Source organism: Pezoporus wallicus, unplaced genomic scaffold, assembly GCF_028554395.1.
Source record: "Pezoporus wallicus isolate ANWC-B61680 ecotype Strahan unplaced genomic scaffold, APGP_CSIRO_Pwel_v1 contig_593, whole genome shotgun sequence".
Lineage (NCBI taxonomy): Eukaryota > Metazoa > Chordata > Aves > Psittaciformes > Psittacidae > Pezoporus > Pezoporus wallicus.
Genome location: NW_026642342.1, coordinates 2,401,955 through 2,421,210, shown reverse-complemented (window position 1 = coordinate 2,421,210; position 19,256 = coordinate 2,401,955). Strand labels below are relative to the sequence as shown.

Here is a 19,256-nt window from a genome sequence, read left to right as displayed (position 1 = left end):
CTGAAGCTATGGCCATAGCCATTAAATAATTGTATTTTATCTACATGCACAATAGAATTTCTTCCATCTCCACTTACTGTGCTCATTACCTTGTGGTGTTTCTTCTCTGATCCTGAATGGAATAAGAATATGAGCATTTTGAGGTGCTAGTTAATCTATATATATTTATAGCAGTAAGAAACAGAAGTGCCAAAATGCATGAAATATACTTTTCTGTTACTGCTTCCAGAGAAATCAAGGACAGCTATCTGCTTTCAGTCCTGATTTTATCTTTGCAGTTATACTGTGAAAGGCACCCTCTTCAATTGATTTCACAAACACATTTCAAACAGAACTGAATTTATGTGGTCAGAAAAGGTATTGGCAAGCATATTCACTATGTGAATGGACTTCTCCTAGCAATGTATCAAGACAATGTTCATTCCTTTCCAGTAACGTGGCTGCCAGTGTTTCTTTGTCTTCCTAAAACCAAAGCAGTTGGATTTTCACAAAATAATAAATTGCTATCAAATGTAGAATGACAGAGATTTTGAAATATCAACAGATCAGACAGAAGTATGAGCATCGGTGCAGAACTGCTGCAGGACATAACAAATAGTAATTTACAGCTCATCAGAAGTCCTCAGGATTTTGGGGGGGAGAAGAGAGGGGAAAGAAGAGTTGTACCCACCAGTTTCAAGACAGCAGAGGAAAAGGTGGACAAGATCTTTTACTGGTGTAACTAGGCATAGTTTCCTGGAGCTGAATAGAGCTGTGTGATTCCCATAGAACTAAATGGGAGGAGCTACTTTTTGGTAGAATTCCTGCTAATCAGGGGAAAGGATAGAAGGGTTTGTGTTATGTGTAGAAGGTTGCTGTTGTTTTTAACGGCAGTAATTCAGTTTGATCTACCTTTTTGCTCTTTGTGCTTGGAATATGCTGAAGTGGTAATCTTCATTTTGAATCATGCTGATCTCTGGAAGAATTTAGACCAACCCGGTGAAACCTGAGCCCTGGGCTTCAGTGCAACTGAAGCAGCAACTCCATGAAGGTCAACAAGGAGAACTGCAGAGATTTGCAAATGTACAAACTCTACATATGTACGCATGAAATAGGAACCGACAAACTAGTTTCACAGTCTACAAATAATATATTGGGCTGCACTAGGATGATCATGGCCAGTAAATGGTAAGTAATTATTATCTTCCTCTAATGGATACTGGTGAGACCATACCTGGCATATTGTGTTCAGCCTGTGGCTCCCGGCTCAAGAGAGACATTGAGAAATTGGACATTGGGCTGCGAAGGATGACCAAGGTGATTAGGGGTCTGAAATACATGGTATGGAAGGGGGTTTAGGGAGCTAGGCTTGTTTGGTTTTGAAAAGAGAAGGCTAAGAAAGAGCTAATAACAACTTACGGGTACTTGAAAGGCAGTTACAAAATGGAGACAAATTCTTCTCATCAGGTGTTGAGGATAAATCAGTCAGAAGTTGCAGCTTGAGACATTTGAAGTGGACATCAGGAACAGCTTTTGCACTACAAGGGTACATGATCCTAACAGCGGATACACAGGCTCTGGTCTTCTTATTGACGTTCAGAAAAGAGACATTGAATTCCCATAGAAGCTTCAGCTCAGCGTTCTCTCACCATCAACAGTTAGGTGGTATCAAGGGTGCTTCATCTCCTGCTGGTTTATCTGGCGAAGGCAGTGCCCTCTGTGCTGCCTCTGGTCCCCATTGTATGCGGTGGCACTACTTGTCAGTGAAATCGTGGGGAGTAGGAGTTCTGTCCCTTTCTAAACTGCACCTTAACTGCTCAATGTCTTCATTTGTTTTCAGCTGGTGCATTACAGGCATCCAGAAACCTTTCCGCTGAGTTATAAGGAACGGCGCAAGTTCAAATAGAACAAACCGATCACCCACTGCCTCAAGCCTTCCAACTGGTGTCACTCCCTGTATACTACCTGTTTCCTGTGGAAGCGCCTACCCATTGTTCCCCTGTGGAGGGGCAAACAGCTTTTCTTTTGAAGAAAAAAAGATAATTTCGCATCTGTTCTGTGAGGAATGGCCACCAGCCTTGGAAACATCAATACTGAAGTAAATCTGTGTATCTTTTCATGTTTTATAGCTTCTTAACTCTGACACTTAGGACACCACATTAAGATACTCAGTAAAAAAGCCTAGCACAAATCTTTCACTTTCATAGCTTCATTTGTGATGTATTAATCTGTTTGTCTCTAGCACTAATCTTACTGCCAAGGAAGCTGGCAAAAGAGCTGCTTGCCCTTTGCTTGCATACAAGGGAAACCACAAAGTTGTTGACTCGTGTGCATACATAGACATACAGAGATATGCGTCTCTCCATAGTCTCTTTCTTGTGGATGTAAAAGCTAATTCCACTATAACAAGTTTCATATAAAGTTAACACCAAAAATGCATGAAGCATGTACAAATCAAGGCAACAGATGCCTAAGTGATAAGAAAAGCTGGGAATTCATTCTCAGGCAGCTGGGTCCTGGAAGAAATGGGAAATACAAACTAAGAAAGCAAGAAATGCTACAGCCAAATGTCATTGCCTCTCACTGCTGAGCTTGCAAGGGCTTTTGAGGCAATGAAAGACAAGGACAGCCTGCCATACCTGCGGGTGCTGCCAGCTGGTCAGCTGGCTCCATAGAAAAAGGGGAATGGAGACTTAGAATAAATATTAAAAAGCAACTCCTGTTACCCTGCAACAGGCTTGGGTTGTTTAGAAAATACTAACCTGCATCAAACCACGTTTTCAAAGCTTTTTTTTAGGGAATAAAAGTATAGTTTTGGTAAAAGACTTGAAGGGGAGAAAAAAAAACAGCACATGCATTATACCCTTTGTATCAATGCAAACCAATTTAACAGCTATGATTCACCAAAGACTTTATCCCACCCTTCCTTCAGGCAACCTTTTTATGCTGCCTATGGGAGCACCTGCAGCACCTCACAGCAGCTGGTTTTAGATCCATGAGACCCACTGAACAATAGCTGCGTAAGTGCAAATGGCATGAGCCATCCTCTCTTCTACTGCTGGAGCTGATGCTTTCTTGCCAAGCTGATAAAATAGCATACTTTATTAAAAACTCTGACTGATAGAAGGAAAAGTCTTATTGTCTAATTTTCCCAGGGCAGCCACAAAAAGAACAGTTTACAAAGCACTTATCCTAGCCCTGTCTCCCCTTTCTCTCCTGCCTGGCATAGCATTTCTGGCATATTTCTGGGAATGATGTCCATCAGGGAAATAAATGGTGTCTTTCTATTCTTTACTGTAAGTGAGATGGCAGCTACTGTAGTTCAGCATAAATTTCCAGGCAGTACTAATCTGCCTGGGAAAAAAATAACAATTTTCAGTCATGGTCATCTGAACCTGTGGTAACCAATCCATGCTCCTTTTACAATTCAACAGGTGCCTTTTCCCCTGTAGAGAAGGAAGGGCAGAAGTGGATGTAAGTCATGGTGAAGATGAGGAGGTAGGAGCACATGAGGTAAATGGTAACAGTCCTGCAGCTCCCTCCCCAGTGATCTGTTTGCTCAGCCAAGTGAATCCAAACGTTGTTCTTGATTGTTCTAGTGCAACATATTGTAACAAAGCACGTGGGAAGACTACAAATGTGAGGAATGTCCTGCGCCTCTGCATGCTGTCCAGGCTCCTTGGTACCATGTCCCATGGCAACAATGCTGCCAAAGCTGGCTTTTAAAGAATCATCCTTTGACAGCTCGGTCTCCCAACAACTGCATAGCTGTCAGCTCATGGAAATTCCTCGTTCTCTGGAGGATGCAGAATGCTAGCTGAGAAAGCACCCTATCTATCATCCAGTAGAAGACAAAACAAATACTGTGTTCTCCTGAACTATATATAGGATTAATCTAACCCTAGCAAGACTCTATGAGATAGCTTGGGTCCCACTCAGGCAAGGGAAAATGCTGCTTCCCAAAAGGATTTCTCTACAGGCTGGCAGATGCACTCTTGATTTCTGCTATCCAGAAGAGGTTGGTCTCCTCTTCCATGAGTGATCTATTACCTAAAGGATAGATGGTGGGCAAAATCTGTTCAGCAATGCAAAAACACACCAGAGTTTGTCCATGCAGTAGAGTGAAGTGCCTTGCTGCCTAATATCTTTAACTCCTCTAAATGAGGAGCCCAAACACTTGATTATTTAGTATAAATACTAATTCACTGAATCACTGTGGAGTTTTGTATTACAGTAGTAGAGCAGAAATTGAAAACTTCTGTCAACTACCTGGGTGGAAAACTCTGAGTTGCTTTTTGTGTATCTAAAGCATTATTAAAGTAACGTTTTTCTTTTTTATGGCTGTAAGGCCTGATCCTATATCTTTATTGAGAGACTGACCCATTGATGATAATGGGAGCATTTCCTCCAGAGCAGTGTTTGCTTCTATTAATAATGGCATTTGGCTATGCAGTAGTTGCATGTTTTTTCATTGAGCTGAAGAAATCACTTAAACCCATATTCCTTTAAAAGGTGAAATTCAGTATATCCCCATCTTTCTGGTACAGATTCCCATTGCCATAGCAGGACGTACTGGTGATTGAATGGCTCAGTTGCTGTCTTGTCCTGGCTTTTCACTGTCTCAAGTTTCAAGTAGCATTTCATTAATAGTGTGAGACGTCCATTAAAGCTTCAGAGCCAGCAGTGGTGTTCCAGCACCTGCAAGTGATGGGAAGTGTGTTCAACCTTTGCAGCCAGATATTTCTCTAACTTCTTAAGAAGACCTGGTATAGAGGCCGCATGTTCTTCCCAGGCAGTCTTTTACTGTGCTGTTTATTGTTACACAGTTTTCCGTACTTCTGCTTGCTACAATTGAGGTCCCTTGCTTGCCCCCTTCCTTATGGAAATTACTCCCTTCATCTTTGTGGTGTTTTTTTACTTAGCTGCAGACTGTTCTCAAGTCATAGCTGTAAGATAAAAATAAAGAGAATCTTACCAATATGCTGCTACTGACTGTTAAATGCATGAAGTTCCACTCAGTGTATCGGTGACTTCCATCATAACTTTTAAACCTTATCTCCAGTTTCAATGTCTATCCTTTTCTCCTGACAGTGAATGCGCTATTCACATATGCATCCTCAAGAGCATTTTGCAAGGCAATTTTCATCTCACTGTCACTGCCAGCAGATGACTCTGTGTAGTGTCAGTCACAAAACACCTGGATTTGCATCCTTTTCTGTATGAAGCATTTTATCCTTTCTATATACAGCTTTTTGTGATACTGCTGAAGTGTTCTGCAGTCCATTTTCTTTTACAGGCATAGTTTTCATTGCTCTTCATGAATTCCATAGCATGACACAGCTTTTCTTTTTTTTTTGCTGGGGGCAGCTGTGCCCTTTTACATGAGCCTTTCCAGCAGGACGAAATTACAGGAAAATACTGGCGGTAGAATCATAGAATGGTTTGGGTTGGAAAGGACCGTAAGGTCATCCAGTTCCAACTCCCCTGACATGGGCAGGGATGCCTTGCACTAGACCATGTTGCCCGAGGCTCTGTCCAACGGGGCATTGAACTCCAGGGATGGAGCATTTATCACTTCTCTGGGCAACCTGTTCCAGTGCCTCACCACCCTCACAGTAAAGAACTTCCTTACATCTAACCTGAACTTCCCCTGTTTAAGCTTGAACCCATCACCTCTTGTCCTGTCACTACAGTCCCTGATGAAGAGTCCCTCTCTAGCATCCACAGTAGACAAGCAATATAGAGCAAGGTAGACAATTAATACTATGTGGATAACTGTAGCTGACTCATTTTGTATTACTGCATATGATGAATTAAAATAGCATTCCTGCAAGACTGTGTGAGCACATTCCATTATGTAATGTTAATTTGTGAGTAAACTGGTATTTTATTAATTTTGGTTATTCTTACTATAAATACAATCTTCTTTTAGGTGCATCTTGTTCCTACATTGTTAATGACGCCTTTCTGTTTAACATAAATAATAGAACAATCACAGTCAGCAAACAGATCTTCATTTGAATTTAAACTGCACTAATTTATACATTTATGGAAATACAGATGACTTTTTTTTTTCTGTTACTGTACTCATTACTTCTGTAATCTTGTCTAAATAGCTGATGTTTTGTATTTCCAAAACACACTGTATTTGTAGCATACCATTATCTCATACCGCGGAATCTCATAAAGAAATCCTCCTTCTTCCAGCCTTATCTCCCACAATGCAGAAAGGTATTGGAAAGCTGTCAGAAGCAATACCTGACCAGCTCCCACGGAGCAGCCTTGGCCCCTGAAGTCAGCCTGAGCTGGTGGCAATGCCTCCAGGCAAACCCCACTGTTCCACTGTACCACATGAGTACAAGGTGACTGTGGCATTACTTCGGAACACATACTCTTGTAATCTCTGTGAGTTCTGAAAATTGCCACCACTTATACACTCATAAGGTATTTATAGATGGCAAGAAAATCTGTATTAACTAGAACTTTCTGATCCATTGGCTGCTAGAACAATTATTTTCAATGCCTTTTCAGATAGGAACCCTGGCAATTGTTTTTTAACTACAGAAAGATAGTGGCACTTTGTCTTCTGGCTAAAAGTCACTCTAACAAAAAGCAAACCAAAGTGTGCCAATGGCCATTTCTCAAATGTGTAGTTAGTTGAAATAGCCTTTAACGACTGTGGGAGGACTACGCATCATACCAGTCTAATAGCATTTGTAGTGGTTTCTCAAGGATTTGAAATGTCCTACGTGATAGCAACTCAATTATCTGTCCATTTGTTTAAGAGTAATATCTGCACATTATTGAGTGAATGACATTACTCAAATAACTGTGCTTATGCACCTTAAGTAAAGGCAGCCTTTACCAGATATTTGGAGAACTTGTGGAAAATGCAGGTGAAAATAGTCTGCTGCCATTTTGGAAACACATCTTGGTATTTCCTTTGTGTTATTCCCTAGCTATATTCCCACATGATGACCGTGTGCTGATGTCCGTGATAGCCAAAGGCAGCTGCCTGGGTTTTTTCTGAGCACTGAAGTGGGCACATGGAGCTGTGCGCTGCTGGCATCCCCCCGGTGACCAGGGCAGCATTTGGAAGAGCCCTGCTGGTGAAAGAAGAGCTGGAAGGGAAATGAATGCTCCTCCTCTCTCCCTGTCTGCTCCAGTGAGAAGAGACCTCAGAGGTACCTGGGAGAGCGCCCACAGCAGCGACCCGGGGCTGGTGCTGTCCGTGCATGTCTGCTGCCCAGAGCTTCACTTGCCTCCCGCCTGGAAGACAGATGTGTGCGCCGAAAGGGCTGGCCCTTGTGTGGGATGACTTCAAGTCAGGATAAAACCTGGGGAAAATGAGATAGGGAGAAATAAGGGTTTCTTTTAGGGGAAAGAGTGGAAAATGTTCATTGTTTCAGTCTCTGGAGCAAAACACTGCTGCCCCCTTTACCCCACATAGGTGGAAACTTTGGCAGGGTGAAAGAGGTGAACAAGCTGTGCCATGTAAGAAGCCATGACAAGAGATTGGGATGTGATTGGGCTTATCTCATTTGGATCTGTATTTGGAACTGCTTCCATAATGGGATGTTCTTTGGCCGCATGGATAGACAGCCGAGCTGTCTGCTCTGCCACTGGGAAGCCACAGGCAGCCAAGGCATCAAGCTTGGTGCAAGCAAGCAGGAAGGATGAGCAACCTCACCCCTGCTCGGACCGAGCTCGAATGAGCCTAGAAATGCTCATTCAAGGCAGGTGTTTGCACTGTGTGAGTGCAATTACGTGTTTATACACAGCTATGTGAAATTACTACGTGCAAACGCGCTGCCTCTCAAGCCGTGTTGTGGTACCGGAGCCCTGGGGCACGCATGGGCAGCCCCAGCGCCCTGCCCTGGGACAAGCGCCTCGACCTTCAGGTCGAGGTTCCACCGTCACTACGGGGCTCGCCCCCGTGCCGGGACTGAACCAGAAGTGCCACCGCTCCCGCCCGCAGCTGCCAGGGCCGGCGGCGGTTGTGGCCGCTCGTCCCTTTCGCTATCCCTCCCTCCCTCCTTGCTCTGCGCCCCGCCGTGCAGCATGGCTGGGCTGGGCGGCGGCCCTGCAGCCTTCGGGCGCTGCACGCACGCCGTGGTACGGGCGCTGCCCGAGTCCTTATGCCGGCAGGCGCTGCGCAGGGCGGCGGGCCCGGAGGTGGACTTCGCCCGCGCGGAGCGGGAGCATCAGCTGTACGTGGGTGTGCTCCGGGGCAAGCTGGGGCTGCAGGTGCTGGAGCTGCCGGCCGATGAGAGCCTCCCCGACTGCGTCTTCGTGGAGGATGTGGCTGTGGTGTGCGAGGAGACCGCGCTCATCACCCGCCCAGGCGCGCCCAGCCGCAGGAAGGAGGTACGGTGCGGTCCGGTATGGCCCGGTCCGGCGGAGGCTACGGGAGCGGTCCTCGCACCGCGCAGGTGGGGTTGGGGCGGCCGCCCCGTCGGGTGTGTCCCCGGGCCCGCCCCAGAGCCCCGGCGGGAGCGGTGAAGGGAGGCAACAGCGGCAGCGGTCGGTGGCGGAGCGGCTGCTCTCAGCGGCGGGCCCCGGGCAGCGGCTCTTGCTGGCCTCCCGCTGCCGTCCCGGCCGACGGAGCCCGGCGGCGCTGGGGCTTGTCGGGGAGCGGTGCTGTGCTCCTAAGAGCAAGTGGTCAGTGAGCTGTGACTCATCCTTTCTGAGGGGCGGCTGGCTCGGTCCTGGGGGACGGATTGTCGGTGGACTGTGGGGGTCTGTGTGTCCCTGCTGCAGCACTGCCCCATCCAAGCCTCGTTTGCATTACATGAGCTGGGTTCCAGGCAGCGCGTTACTGGTACCTGAGCCAAGTGCACCTTGTCTGTGTGCAAGAGCTGGTGTCTGTTTTGGTGGACTTGGCGTTAGCATCAGTGCCCTTGAATTTGCTGTGGCCTTCCCTGGGCAGCCGCTGCAGGCCCCGTGGTGAGAGGTGTGGGTGTATGGGGGATGCAGGCTGCTTTGTTGGAGAAGGGTGTGAAGGGTGCACAGCCGTAGGAGTCCTACTTTAGGTATTCTTGGGGTTTCCTTAACATGTTCAGCCCATTTATAAGCTAGCTCAGGCAGTGTATGCGTTTAAGTGTCACCCAGTTTTCTGCTCAATGAGTTTTAAGTAGCAAATTTAACCTTACTCAGAAGCTGCGAGCTACTCCACTGGCAATCTGCCTTCCTTGTAAGCATGCTTTAACATAACCCTCTTTCAGTTCCCGTTTTCTCTGTGGTACCATAGCTCATCTTGTGATCCACAAGCACATACTGTGCCTGTGGGACAGAGTTGGGCTACAAGTTGTAGTATAGCAGTAGTTGTTGCTCTTGGCCATTGAGTGCAATGCACGAGTGTCTCTACTTGGTATTTTTGATATAGTGCTCTTCATGTAGCAATTACGAAGCTCACCTGAATTTTGCCCAACAGTGCAGGAGTCTGCGACTCTATACACATCCTGTACATGTGCATTTCTTTGTGTGTACCCATGTGTGTTTACCCTTTGAAGTACATCTGAGTGCTCTTAAAGGTGATGGCATCAGAGGAAAGTACGTTTGCCACATGCTACTCTCAGAAGCAGCTGTTTCTCAGCCAGAGTCCAAGTGAGTTTTCACTGGTCCTTCCCATGACTCACTGGTATATAGCTCTGGGACTCCTGCTGCTGTTTGCAGTTTGCCCTTTATGAGAGTAGATTTACCTCTTTCCATGGGTGACTTGTCCAAGCACAGTCATGAATCAAGAAAAGAGAAAAAGATTTGAAGTGTAATTTGAACCTCTTTAGTTTTCTTGGATAATGGAGCAAATCCCTCCCTTGAGTCTTCTGAAGTAGAAAAAGAAAAGTAATTGAACAAGTGTCCTCTTAAAGCTATAACAATGCACTGCAGTGTAGTGCTTGTCTGAACATGTTGTTCTTAATTATTTACAATTGGTTCTTCTGGGAACATCATTACAGCAGTGTCTTGCAGAGAGGGGGAGAAGGTGCACATTTGGGTGGGATGATGCCTGTCTGCTCCTAGTCCTTCTCCCCTTCAAGGCATCCCGTGGCATAGCCTCCCATCTCCAGCATGGTAACTGAGTCAGTTGTGTTTAGCTTGTGAGTCTGCTTTGTCTGAGTAGTGCCCAGAATGTCATTTTGAAGCCAGCAAGATAGTTAAGGCTTTAGAAAGCAGAAATACATACATGACTACTTTGTCTAGAGCTCTGCATGCCGTGGTGGAGGGCTTGGTGCGCGTCTTAGGCTTCTTGGTGAACATCTATGATGATTCTGCTGTCAGAAGGAGCCCCCCAAGAAGCAGCAGTGTTTCTTGTAGCTTCATAAGAGGGTGTTTTCTATTGCAGCCAGAGCTTCTCTGCTTTTGCTGTCTCCAGCCCTGGTTCTAGAGGTTCCAGCTGCAGGCAATTCAGCCACTTACTTAATCCTGTGGCCACCTAAGCTGAGGGAGTTCAGTGCCTGCCCCTGACCCTCCTGTTCATCCTGGTGGGTGTCTATCAGTAGCCTTTTCTGAGGCTTACGTTCAGTCTTTAAATTCCCTATGGGGATAATTCCTGTTCTCTGGTGGCAAGAGAAGTTGCTGTGGGGTCTGTTCTAGTATCTGCCCTGTTAAATGGCTTCACTGGAGACCTTTAGTGGAGGTGGAGGCATCTGTATAAAGCTGTGAACTGCCCCAGACAGGGGTGAGGGGGACAAGGGTGAGAGGTCCAGGCTGAAGGATGGGTCTGAACCGTGGGATCTTGTGGACTTAAACAGAGACAAATGCAAAGTCCTGCCTCAGGGAAGGAATGTTCCCTGGATGGGACTGAATGGGTGAGGGATAGAGCTGCAGAAAAAACCCTGGGTGAGGTCTGGTGGGCAGCACAGTGGCCATGAGCCAACAGTGCGTCCCTGTGGTAAAGAAAACCAATAGGACCCTGGGCTGTGTTAATGAGAGCAGGTCCAGTAGACTGAGGGAGGTGATTACTCCCTTTACTTAGCACTCACAGGCTGCATCTTACCAAGAGCGTGGAACCAGGCTCTTCAGCTGTTTGGCAGGAGGGCAAGGGACAACAGACCTGGATTGAAGTATGAGGTTTTAATGGGGTATAAGAAGAAGCCTTTTCATGGGGACAGCCAAGCCATGGAACAAGGGTCTGGAGAAGCTGTGCATCCTTGGAGGTTTTCAAGACCCAGCTGGATAAAGCCCTGAGCAACCTGGTCTGTTCTTATAGCTGCCCTTGCCTTGAGTGGGAGGTTGGCCTAGAAATACCCTGAGGTCCCTTCCAATGTGAATTTTTCTGTGAGCAACTGTATGTTACGATATGTGGAGTCAGGCATATGTCAGTTGAACTGCCATGAAATCTCCACTGTCAAGAGAGCAGACAGTATTAAACCTAGATTGCTCCTGGCCTGATGGATCTGCTGCTAGAAAATCAGGATGAAGCTCTGTGAAACCAATTTCTTCATGCTGCCTCTGAAAAACTGCACTCCTATTTCAACTGCCTTTGTCAGCCTGGTATGAAAGTAAACCAAGGCTGTTGCAGTGCATTGTCACTTGCATGGTCAATTGGGTAACAGAAGGAAAGAGTGAATGCAGCCTACCTACAGCACTGGTTTCTCAAAGTGAAGTCTCGTTTTATGTAATGTGTAAGTGCAAAGCCATGAATATTTTAGCAGCACAGTTGGCACATGCCTGGATTAACCCAGTTAACATAAAGCCCAGCTCCTGAGCATGCACTCCTGACCTAAGCCTCCCTGTAAGGCAGGACCCAGCCAGGCTTGTCTTGCTGATTTCAACTGTGTAATGGATGTCTGTACAGAGCAGGCAGGAGCAGTTGAGGAAGCGGATGAGGAAAGCAGGGTTGTAGAGTATCATTTCTGCAGAGAATTAATAGAGGGAGGGATTGTGTCCAGGAAACGTGTCACAAGGCATGCAGTAGGTCAGGCTCTGAAGTCTGATTAGGCAGTGAAAGTTGAAGGGCACAGAGGGGCTGCCAAGATGCATCCCAAAGACAACAACCTGGTTGAATGCACAGCTGGAGCTGTGCTGTTTCAGGTGTGTTATGCTGCCTTACAAACTGCCCCATGCATGAACTGTCTCCATCTCCCCTGTTTCATGCTCCTGAAAACCCATAATGCAATATTGAAGAACTGATGCAGTGTGTTCTTTCACTGACTAGACTCCTTGTTAAGAAGGCTTGTTGTCAATTACTATAACACGGTATGGAGCAGGCAGATTTCTGCAGTAGTTTGCAATAGCATTGATTGAGCTTTTGAGTTTGTGTAGATACTGTTTTTTACCCCTCCAGTACTATTGGATTTTTTTACTGATTGTCTGGAACAAACCAAAATAAAACCTGAAGTTCTGTCTGTTCTTGCTCCAAGTTATTGTAGGGAGAAAAAAAAGAGTTGGATTAAATTTGGTCATGGTCAGTCAGTACTGGGAAAAAGCCCAGTATTTTTGTAGTAAAATAGAACCATTAGTCATGCATTTAATGATTTGCTTGCAAGAGTGAGACTTAGTCCAATGTATTATGTTTCTGTGTTAATCAACTTCTGAACTTACTTTAAAATTCATAGTTTCTTGAGTGTTGGGTTTAGCAGAAAGGTTAAAGGCTTTTGAAGTAAGCCAGAGGTAAACTGTTAATGTGGATAAGCTGGTGTTCTGTTGAGCTGTGTGCAGTCACCAGTATGCTTGATGCTCAAGTTGAGTAACTCCAATGGAAAGGTTGTGATCGCTGATAAGATTGCCAGTTCCAGCACCTTTTGTTCCAGCAGTATGTTCTCAATTGTTTATTCTCTAGTATAAACTCTTCACGTCACCTTCTGAGCACAATAGAGTTAGTTGCTGAGAAGAGCCCTCATCAGCACATTGCTCTTGTTGCCTAAGTTGTCTTTATGTGCTTGGGGTAGCACATAACAGCATTTCCACACTTTTGTGCTTATGCAGATAGATGGAAACCCAAAAGCTCAGCAAAATTCACCCACAGTGATCTGGCCTCTTCTCTGCTGCTGCAAAAGGAAGGGAGAATATCTGGTGCTCAGGAAGCTTCAGGAGCTGCTGCAGAAGAAATCAATGCAGTTTCTTCCTCTGTTATCAAGAGGAAAATTCCACCCAAGAGTATTGTTGTTTCCCATTCCCCCAGGACACACTGGGGACAACTGGCAAACATCTCTCATTTCCATGGAGGATTAACACTTTCTGATCATTAGAGGGGCAAGAGATTACACATTTTAATACCACTTTAAATAATTCATAGTTCTTAAAACTGTTACAACAAATTGTGTCAGTCTTGTACATTTGCACTGGCCCCTCTGCATGTCCTTATTGTGCTTTAGCCTTTAACTTTGGTGTTCTGCCTAGAAAACTCACGATAAAGCACAGAGGTCACTACTGTAGTGGTGCTTAGGGCTTAAATAGTGGCTGGGTAAATTTAAACAAAAACTTTGTGAAGGCTGGCAAAACTTAGCAATTGCACTAAGTACCTTTCCAACTTCTTGCCTGATTATGTTATGTTTCCTGTTATACACTGTGCCATACACATGCTCCTTCAGCCTATCCTTTTCAGCATCTTCTCAGTCTAACCTTACAACTGGAGTGAAAGCATGCAAGATATTGTCAATGTGTTGTTTTGTTATATTGAAAACAAGTTGAGAATTACCAGCCAGACATCAGATAAGATGTATACCCGAGTTTTAATGTGGGTTTTGATTGTCTTTGTGCAGAACCAGGTGTAATGATCTTCCACAAAGTGTGTCACTTGGAAGCTTTCTGCGGGAGCAAACGGGATGTTCATCATGGGTAGCAAAGTAACTCTTGTCAGCATCTGCATCAGTGTTTTCTATAATATATTTCATTGGCTTTCATTTTTGGTGTTTTTGTATTGGCATATAAATTAACTAAAAAGCTTGCAGTAGAGGAGCAAAGGTCCTCAAAAAAGTACTTAAGTTTGCTCTTAAACAGTATTGAGAAGTCTAAAAAAAACCCCAAATCATTTGGACATTATCAGGTAGACATATCAGGAGCCTATGTAATGGTAGTATTGGTAGACATGAGGAAGGATCTTTTGGCCTCCTGAAGCAGTCTGATTTCTTTCTGTGGCTCTGCTTTCCACCTCTTTTGCAGTTTAAGTGCTGCCTCTTGGTTTGGGTGGGTTGTTCTTTGGTCTTGAGGTTCACTGCTAATATAGCTCTGACCCTACATTAATAGGACTGCTCCTTGGGTGAATTGGTTACGCCAAGAGCTGTATTTTTTCATTTGCTATTTTGCTTCTGTGATCACAGATTTAATGAAAATGTTAGGAAGTAGCTTCTAGTCAGATCAATGAAAGTGGACTGTATTCATTGTAATTGATTTCTATCTATAGAACTGCAAAACAATCTTTAAGGACAGTCTAGGAGCAACTCGGATTTCATGCTTTTCTAGCAGAGGCAATATTTAGACTTTGTTATTAAATTGTGGTGTGAAGTTCCTCAAGGATATCCAATTTTCTGACCAGAAGGTTTAAAAAAAGGCAGAAGCCAAATTAAATGCCTGGTTTTTAATCTCCTGTGGACACTGATTATTACTGTGCAAGCCTGATGTTGGCTTTTGTACCTTGTTAATCACTGTTCTGTTAGCTGTGATAAGTAGCCCTTGGTGGGCTTATGGTTCAGTGCAAATGCTAAGTGGTTAAAGACTCCAAATAACCTTAAGCATTTCCTTAAGAAAGTGCAAAGAGCGTTTTCGGCTGCTCTGGCACACATGGCTTGGCGTTACCCTGCTCCTTCCCCAAGAGATTTCTGCCCAGGCTTTCAAATTGAACCTAAATCTTTGGTAGCATTGTAGACACTAGTTTATCACAGTCACTGCTAGAATTTTGGATTTGGGATCCAAAGGTGTGTTTGTAACATCCCCAGTGCAGGTTTCCTGATGGCTTTTGCATTTGTGTTTTTTAAACCCTATGCTTCGTACAAGCCTGCAGCTCCCTACGCTCTCTGCAGAAGAGAGGGCTGGTATGTAGACTGCAGTGCTGTCTTGCTAACTGTGGGATCTGACAGCATCTGGGGAGGGTGGTGGAGCAGAGAGGAGCAGAGCATTGTGATGCAGAAGAGCTGTGTGCTCTGCTTCTGCCTGGTGGCTTCTGAGATGCTCTGATATGGAGAGCGCAGCCCCCTGCGAGGTTTCCCATGCTGTACTGATGGCACAGGCCGCAGCTGCTCCCAGTGTTGTGCTAGGACTCACACAGAAGCTTACATCTTCATTTTCCCTCTTCTGCTTCCCATGTGCTTCCACTTGCAAACTCTCCTTCAGTCCTGTGTCTCTCCATCTGGGCTGCTCCCTTGCCCTCCGTGTCTCCAGATTGGCCTCCCATAGCCCCTGTGTACTTGTCTCCCAAGCCAGGGTCCTGACATGTCCTGCCTGCCATGCTCCTACGCAGAGCCCAGGCTATAGTGCTGCTGGGCTGTACTGTACTTCCCATAGAAAGAACAGGAGCTGGGATGGCATCCCCAGTGGCAGGGCACACCTCTGCTCTTTGTGTAGCTATATATATAAGCCAGTGGGGTAGATAGTCCTTAATATTTGCAGGCCCTACTAGCAGGTGGCTTTATGAGGGTAGTACTTTCCACATTCTGATACCATGTTCATTGGGTTCACTTGTTGCCCTAATGCTACATCTTGCCAAGCATCCTCCAGTTTGAAGGTCCTAATTATTTTATGTAAAACCCCTAATACTTCATATAAAACCAGTGGGATTCCTTTGGTGCTAATTTAAGAATGTGAGTCTCTGCTCTAGCTGTAGACAGGCTTTTTCCTTCAGGAAAAATTAAATGACTTGTTTTATGGCTGAGATGTACCTGAGATGGGTTTTGCAGTCATCCAAGGCCACAGTCAGTGGCCACACTGTAATGTACCAGTTCTACATCATTTTGAGTAAAAAATAAACCCAAACAAGTACTTAAGAAATAGCGTGCTCAAGACTTGGAGAATTCATTTTCATTTCAGTAGCGACTCAGTATTTGGCACTATCTTTAAAAAATAATTGTGATAACTTGTTTCTGGAAGGTTTATGTATGTTAATAATATAAGAACTGGCTATCCATTTCTGGCTCTGGATGCCAACCAGAGTTCTCTGGCAAGATGAAATCATCTGTCTCATCTCAGTCCCAGCTGGCCACAGAAGCAAACTGAAATAAGACTGCCACATAATTGGATGCTATTGGCAGTGTTGCAATTGATTTTGCATTTCTCTGTTCTTTTTCTAAGGCTTAATGTAAGAGCTGTCGGGGAAGCTGAATCCCATACCTCATTGAAAGAGCAGTCCTACAGAGTAAGAATAATGCTTGTGCATATGTCTCTGCACTAAAGTGTGGTTAATGTCCTTTGAGTCAGAGAGTAGTGGCCATGGAAATAGTCATCTCCATGCAAACCCAAGCTAGAATACAAGGGCTTTAGAGACAGTTTTTGGCCTGTTCTCCAGAAATAGCAAGGTACGTGTTTTAAAATTCTTTACATGGTCAGCAGTACACTTCAGACCATGCCTCTCTGCAAAGTTGAGTCATTTACCAGCCCTACAGAGTTAATTTTGCAAACAGCACAAGTACGTTACAGAGTTTCACCTACCCAGATAGCCGAGTGTGCCTGTCATCACTGTGCTTAAAACAGTAAAAGTGATGAATGTCAGTATTTAATGTTCTTCCAAGACTGTACAGAGAAGATGTGGTGTGGCTATTGCTAGTCATTAGGTATTCACTTAAGTTTAATGCAATACTTCATGGCTTTGTATCTGTTATAAGCCTCCGATGGGAATACTAGTGCCTGTGCAGCAATCTCTTATGACCCTTAAGGCAAGTGTTTGCTAATTCTCTGTGCTGGGATGTGACCTTATTGTGGCACTGTAAAACAGCCAGCTTGCCTTGGCCACAGGGCTCTGGGTTAGGGCAGTCCCCTTTAGGTGTCTGTTTCCAGAACTCCTAAATGCTGTATTCCTCCACTGTTGCTGAAAGGCCCTTTTTACTGATTATTCATCTGGACCTGAAATGCTGTGTGAGGTTCTGGTTACCCAATCTGGAAACGCAGTGTAAGCGGAAAAGTTGGAGGTGGATGAGAAGACCTTGCTGCAGTATAGGACTGCTGCAGTATGGAGTGGTGCTAATTAGGTAAATGCCTTCAGCTCAACATTATTTGGGGGAGTGGAGACATAGGAGAGCTCTACAATATTTCAAATGGTGCAGAGAAAATTATTTGGGAGCAATAGTGTGAAACTTGATGATGTCCAGAGAAATAACCAGGCAGCTAATTCAAACAGAAGCAAGTACTTTTGTCATGCAGTGCACAACTGAACTGTCAGATTCATTGCCAGGATGTTTCAGGGGCCAGAAGTACAGCTGAGCATCAACTAATGAAAGAGAGATCCATCAGTAGTTGTTTAACACTTTGATGCAGATGCACAGTATCTGGCTTTGGAAATATGTACACTGCCTCTTACAATAAGCTGGGGAAAATACACTGGTGACAGCAGCACTCTATACTAGTCCACTTTGTTATTCTTAAGCTGCCAGTACTGACTGCTGTTGGAGTCAGGCTGCTTGGATATACAAGTCTCTTAGATCCACTTAAGCTGTTCATGTGTTATAAATAAGCTGTAATACTGATAGCTGTTTAGTGTACTCATAATGAGTCACTTGCTGTGATCCTGAAGGTCACGAGTTGCCCAAAGAACCTTGCAGAGATCTTGCTGGTGTTTCCATCCCACCTGGCAAGGGGGACCTGTGTTCAGACTTTATCAGGATGCCTGATGGTGTAAGATGGGCCATCACTAGCATGAGATATAGCTGCTCTGAGGTCAGATATTGGTTTATTTTTTTTTCTTCCCTGCCACAGTAAATCTGTCTCAGTTGGCAGAAAACAAAGATTCCACCATGAAGACAGTCAGAGATATTTCATGTCAGTATTATAAAAGCATCCCCCCACCCTGCTCTTTAGCAAGTCAGATTGACCCTAAGAAACAGTGCACACTTTGTAAAGCAGAGATTTCTCATTGGGAAATGTTTTTTCTAGCTTTTCCACATCAGCTGTGAAAACATATTGCCATCCAAGCTTTGCAAAATTATTCATAGAAAGGCCTAGCAATGAATACTTGGCATACAGTGGTTTGATATATTGAGAGCCAGGCTTAATGTTATGGAATGGAGTGTCCTAGAAGAGCCTTTGCAGAATGGTGCCAAGGGAAGGACAGACTCCCATGAGCCCTGCTGTCTATGTTATGGGACAGTTGTTGGCAGCTGATAACGTGCCAGTTTGTGCTGTGGAGATGGACAGGCTTTTCCCAAATAGCCTGATAGAGATTGATTGAGCCTGAATATACCAGCATTGGTGATAGGAAATAGTAGCTCATTTTCAGAGTGCAAGGAGTCTTTTGGAAAAGGCACCACTCCTTTCTCTTTTCTGTCCCTATGCCCTGCTTAACAGCTAATAGCATCACTGAAAACTTGTGAAGTAGAACTGCTGGTCTTCTTTAAACTGCAAAAGGCAGAAATGGGACTGATGGGGGGGGGGGGGGGGGCAGGTTTGAAATGGCAGGCTGCCAGGAGTGCATCCATCTTATCTGAGGTAATGCCATGAGCAGCCTGAAAACTGTTTCTGACAGGAGAGCATCAAACCAGCCATGCATTGCATAGGGCTGTCTGGAGAGCTTCAGAGGAGCAGGACTAGAAATGGTTTGGGCAGGGTTGGATGGTAAGCACTCTTTGGCCGCCACGTTTCCAAAAGTCTTCCCAGCCATCAGCCCTCTGCATGGAAGCCTGGTGTGGACCCATGGCATCAATGATGCGCTGATCAAATGGGCTATGGGAGTCTGGATGTGTAGGTGTTACATCCTGCTGGGGAGGGAGTGAGGGCTCTTGTGCCACATTTGTTTGCATTGGTGCTGGTCACTTGGCTGTAGTAACATTCCCAATGGGTTTGCCTGACCCGGTAGCTGGAGCCATGACTCCCCTGCTGCCTGGATGGCTGTGGCATTGTGTCCTTGCCATGCAGGATGACTGGGGAGTAGAAAAGGTAAATGCCAAGAGAGGTGAAACTAATACAAAGAAGGGTGACTGCAATGCATGGCTCTGACAAAGGCAGCTGGGTTTGTGGTCCTGGCAGGGAAATACTCCAGCAACTGTCCCCTCCGCTGGTTGCAAGCGTGTCCTGTCTCTGCTGGGACTTGCTGTTTCATGTCCTGGCTTTGATATTTCCTGAGCATGGCTTTATCTTTCTCATTTCTCCATCTTTAGGGTAACCTTAGCACAGATGTCAGCATCCACCAGAAACCA

General features: G+C 45.2%; 1 protein-coding gene across 1 annotated transcript in view; it reads left to right on the top strand.

Annotated features, from left to right (window-relative positions):
* Positions 1 to 8,008: 8,008 nt before the first annotated feature.
* DDAH1 (dimethylarginine dimethylaminohydrolase 1) overlaps positions 8,009 to 19,256 on the top strand; it is a 51,646-nt gene continuing 40,398 nt past the window's right edge. Inside the window, exon 1 of the mRNA XM_057429024.1 lies at positions 8,009 to 8,346. Coding sequence (XP_057285007.1) covers positions 8,041 to 8,346 — 306 coding nt within the window. The 5' untranslated portion in view covers positions 8,009 to 8,040. The remainder of the gene's footprint in view (positions 8,347 to 19,256) is intronic.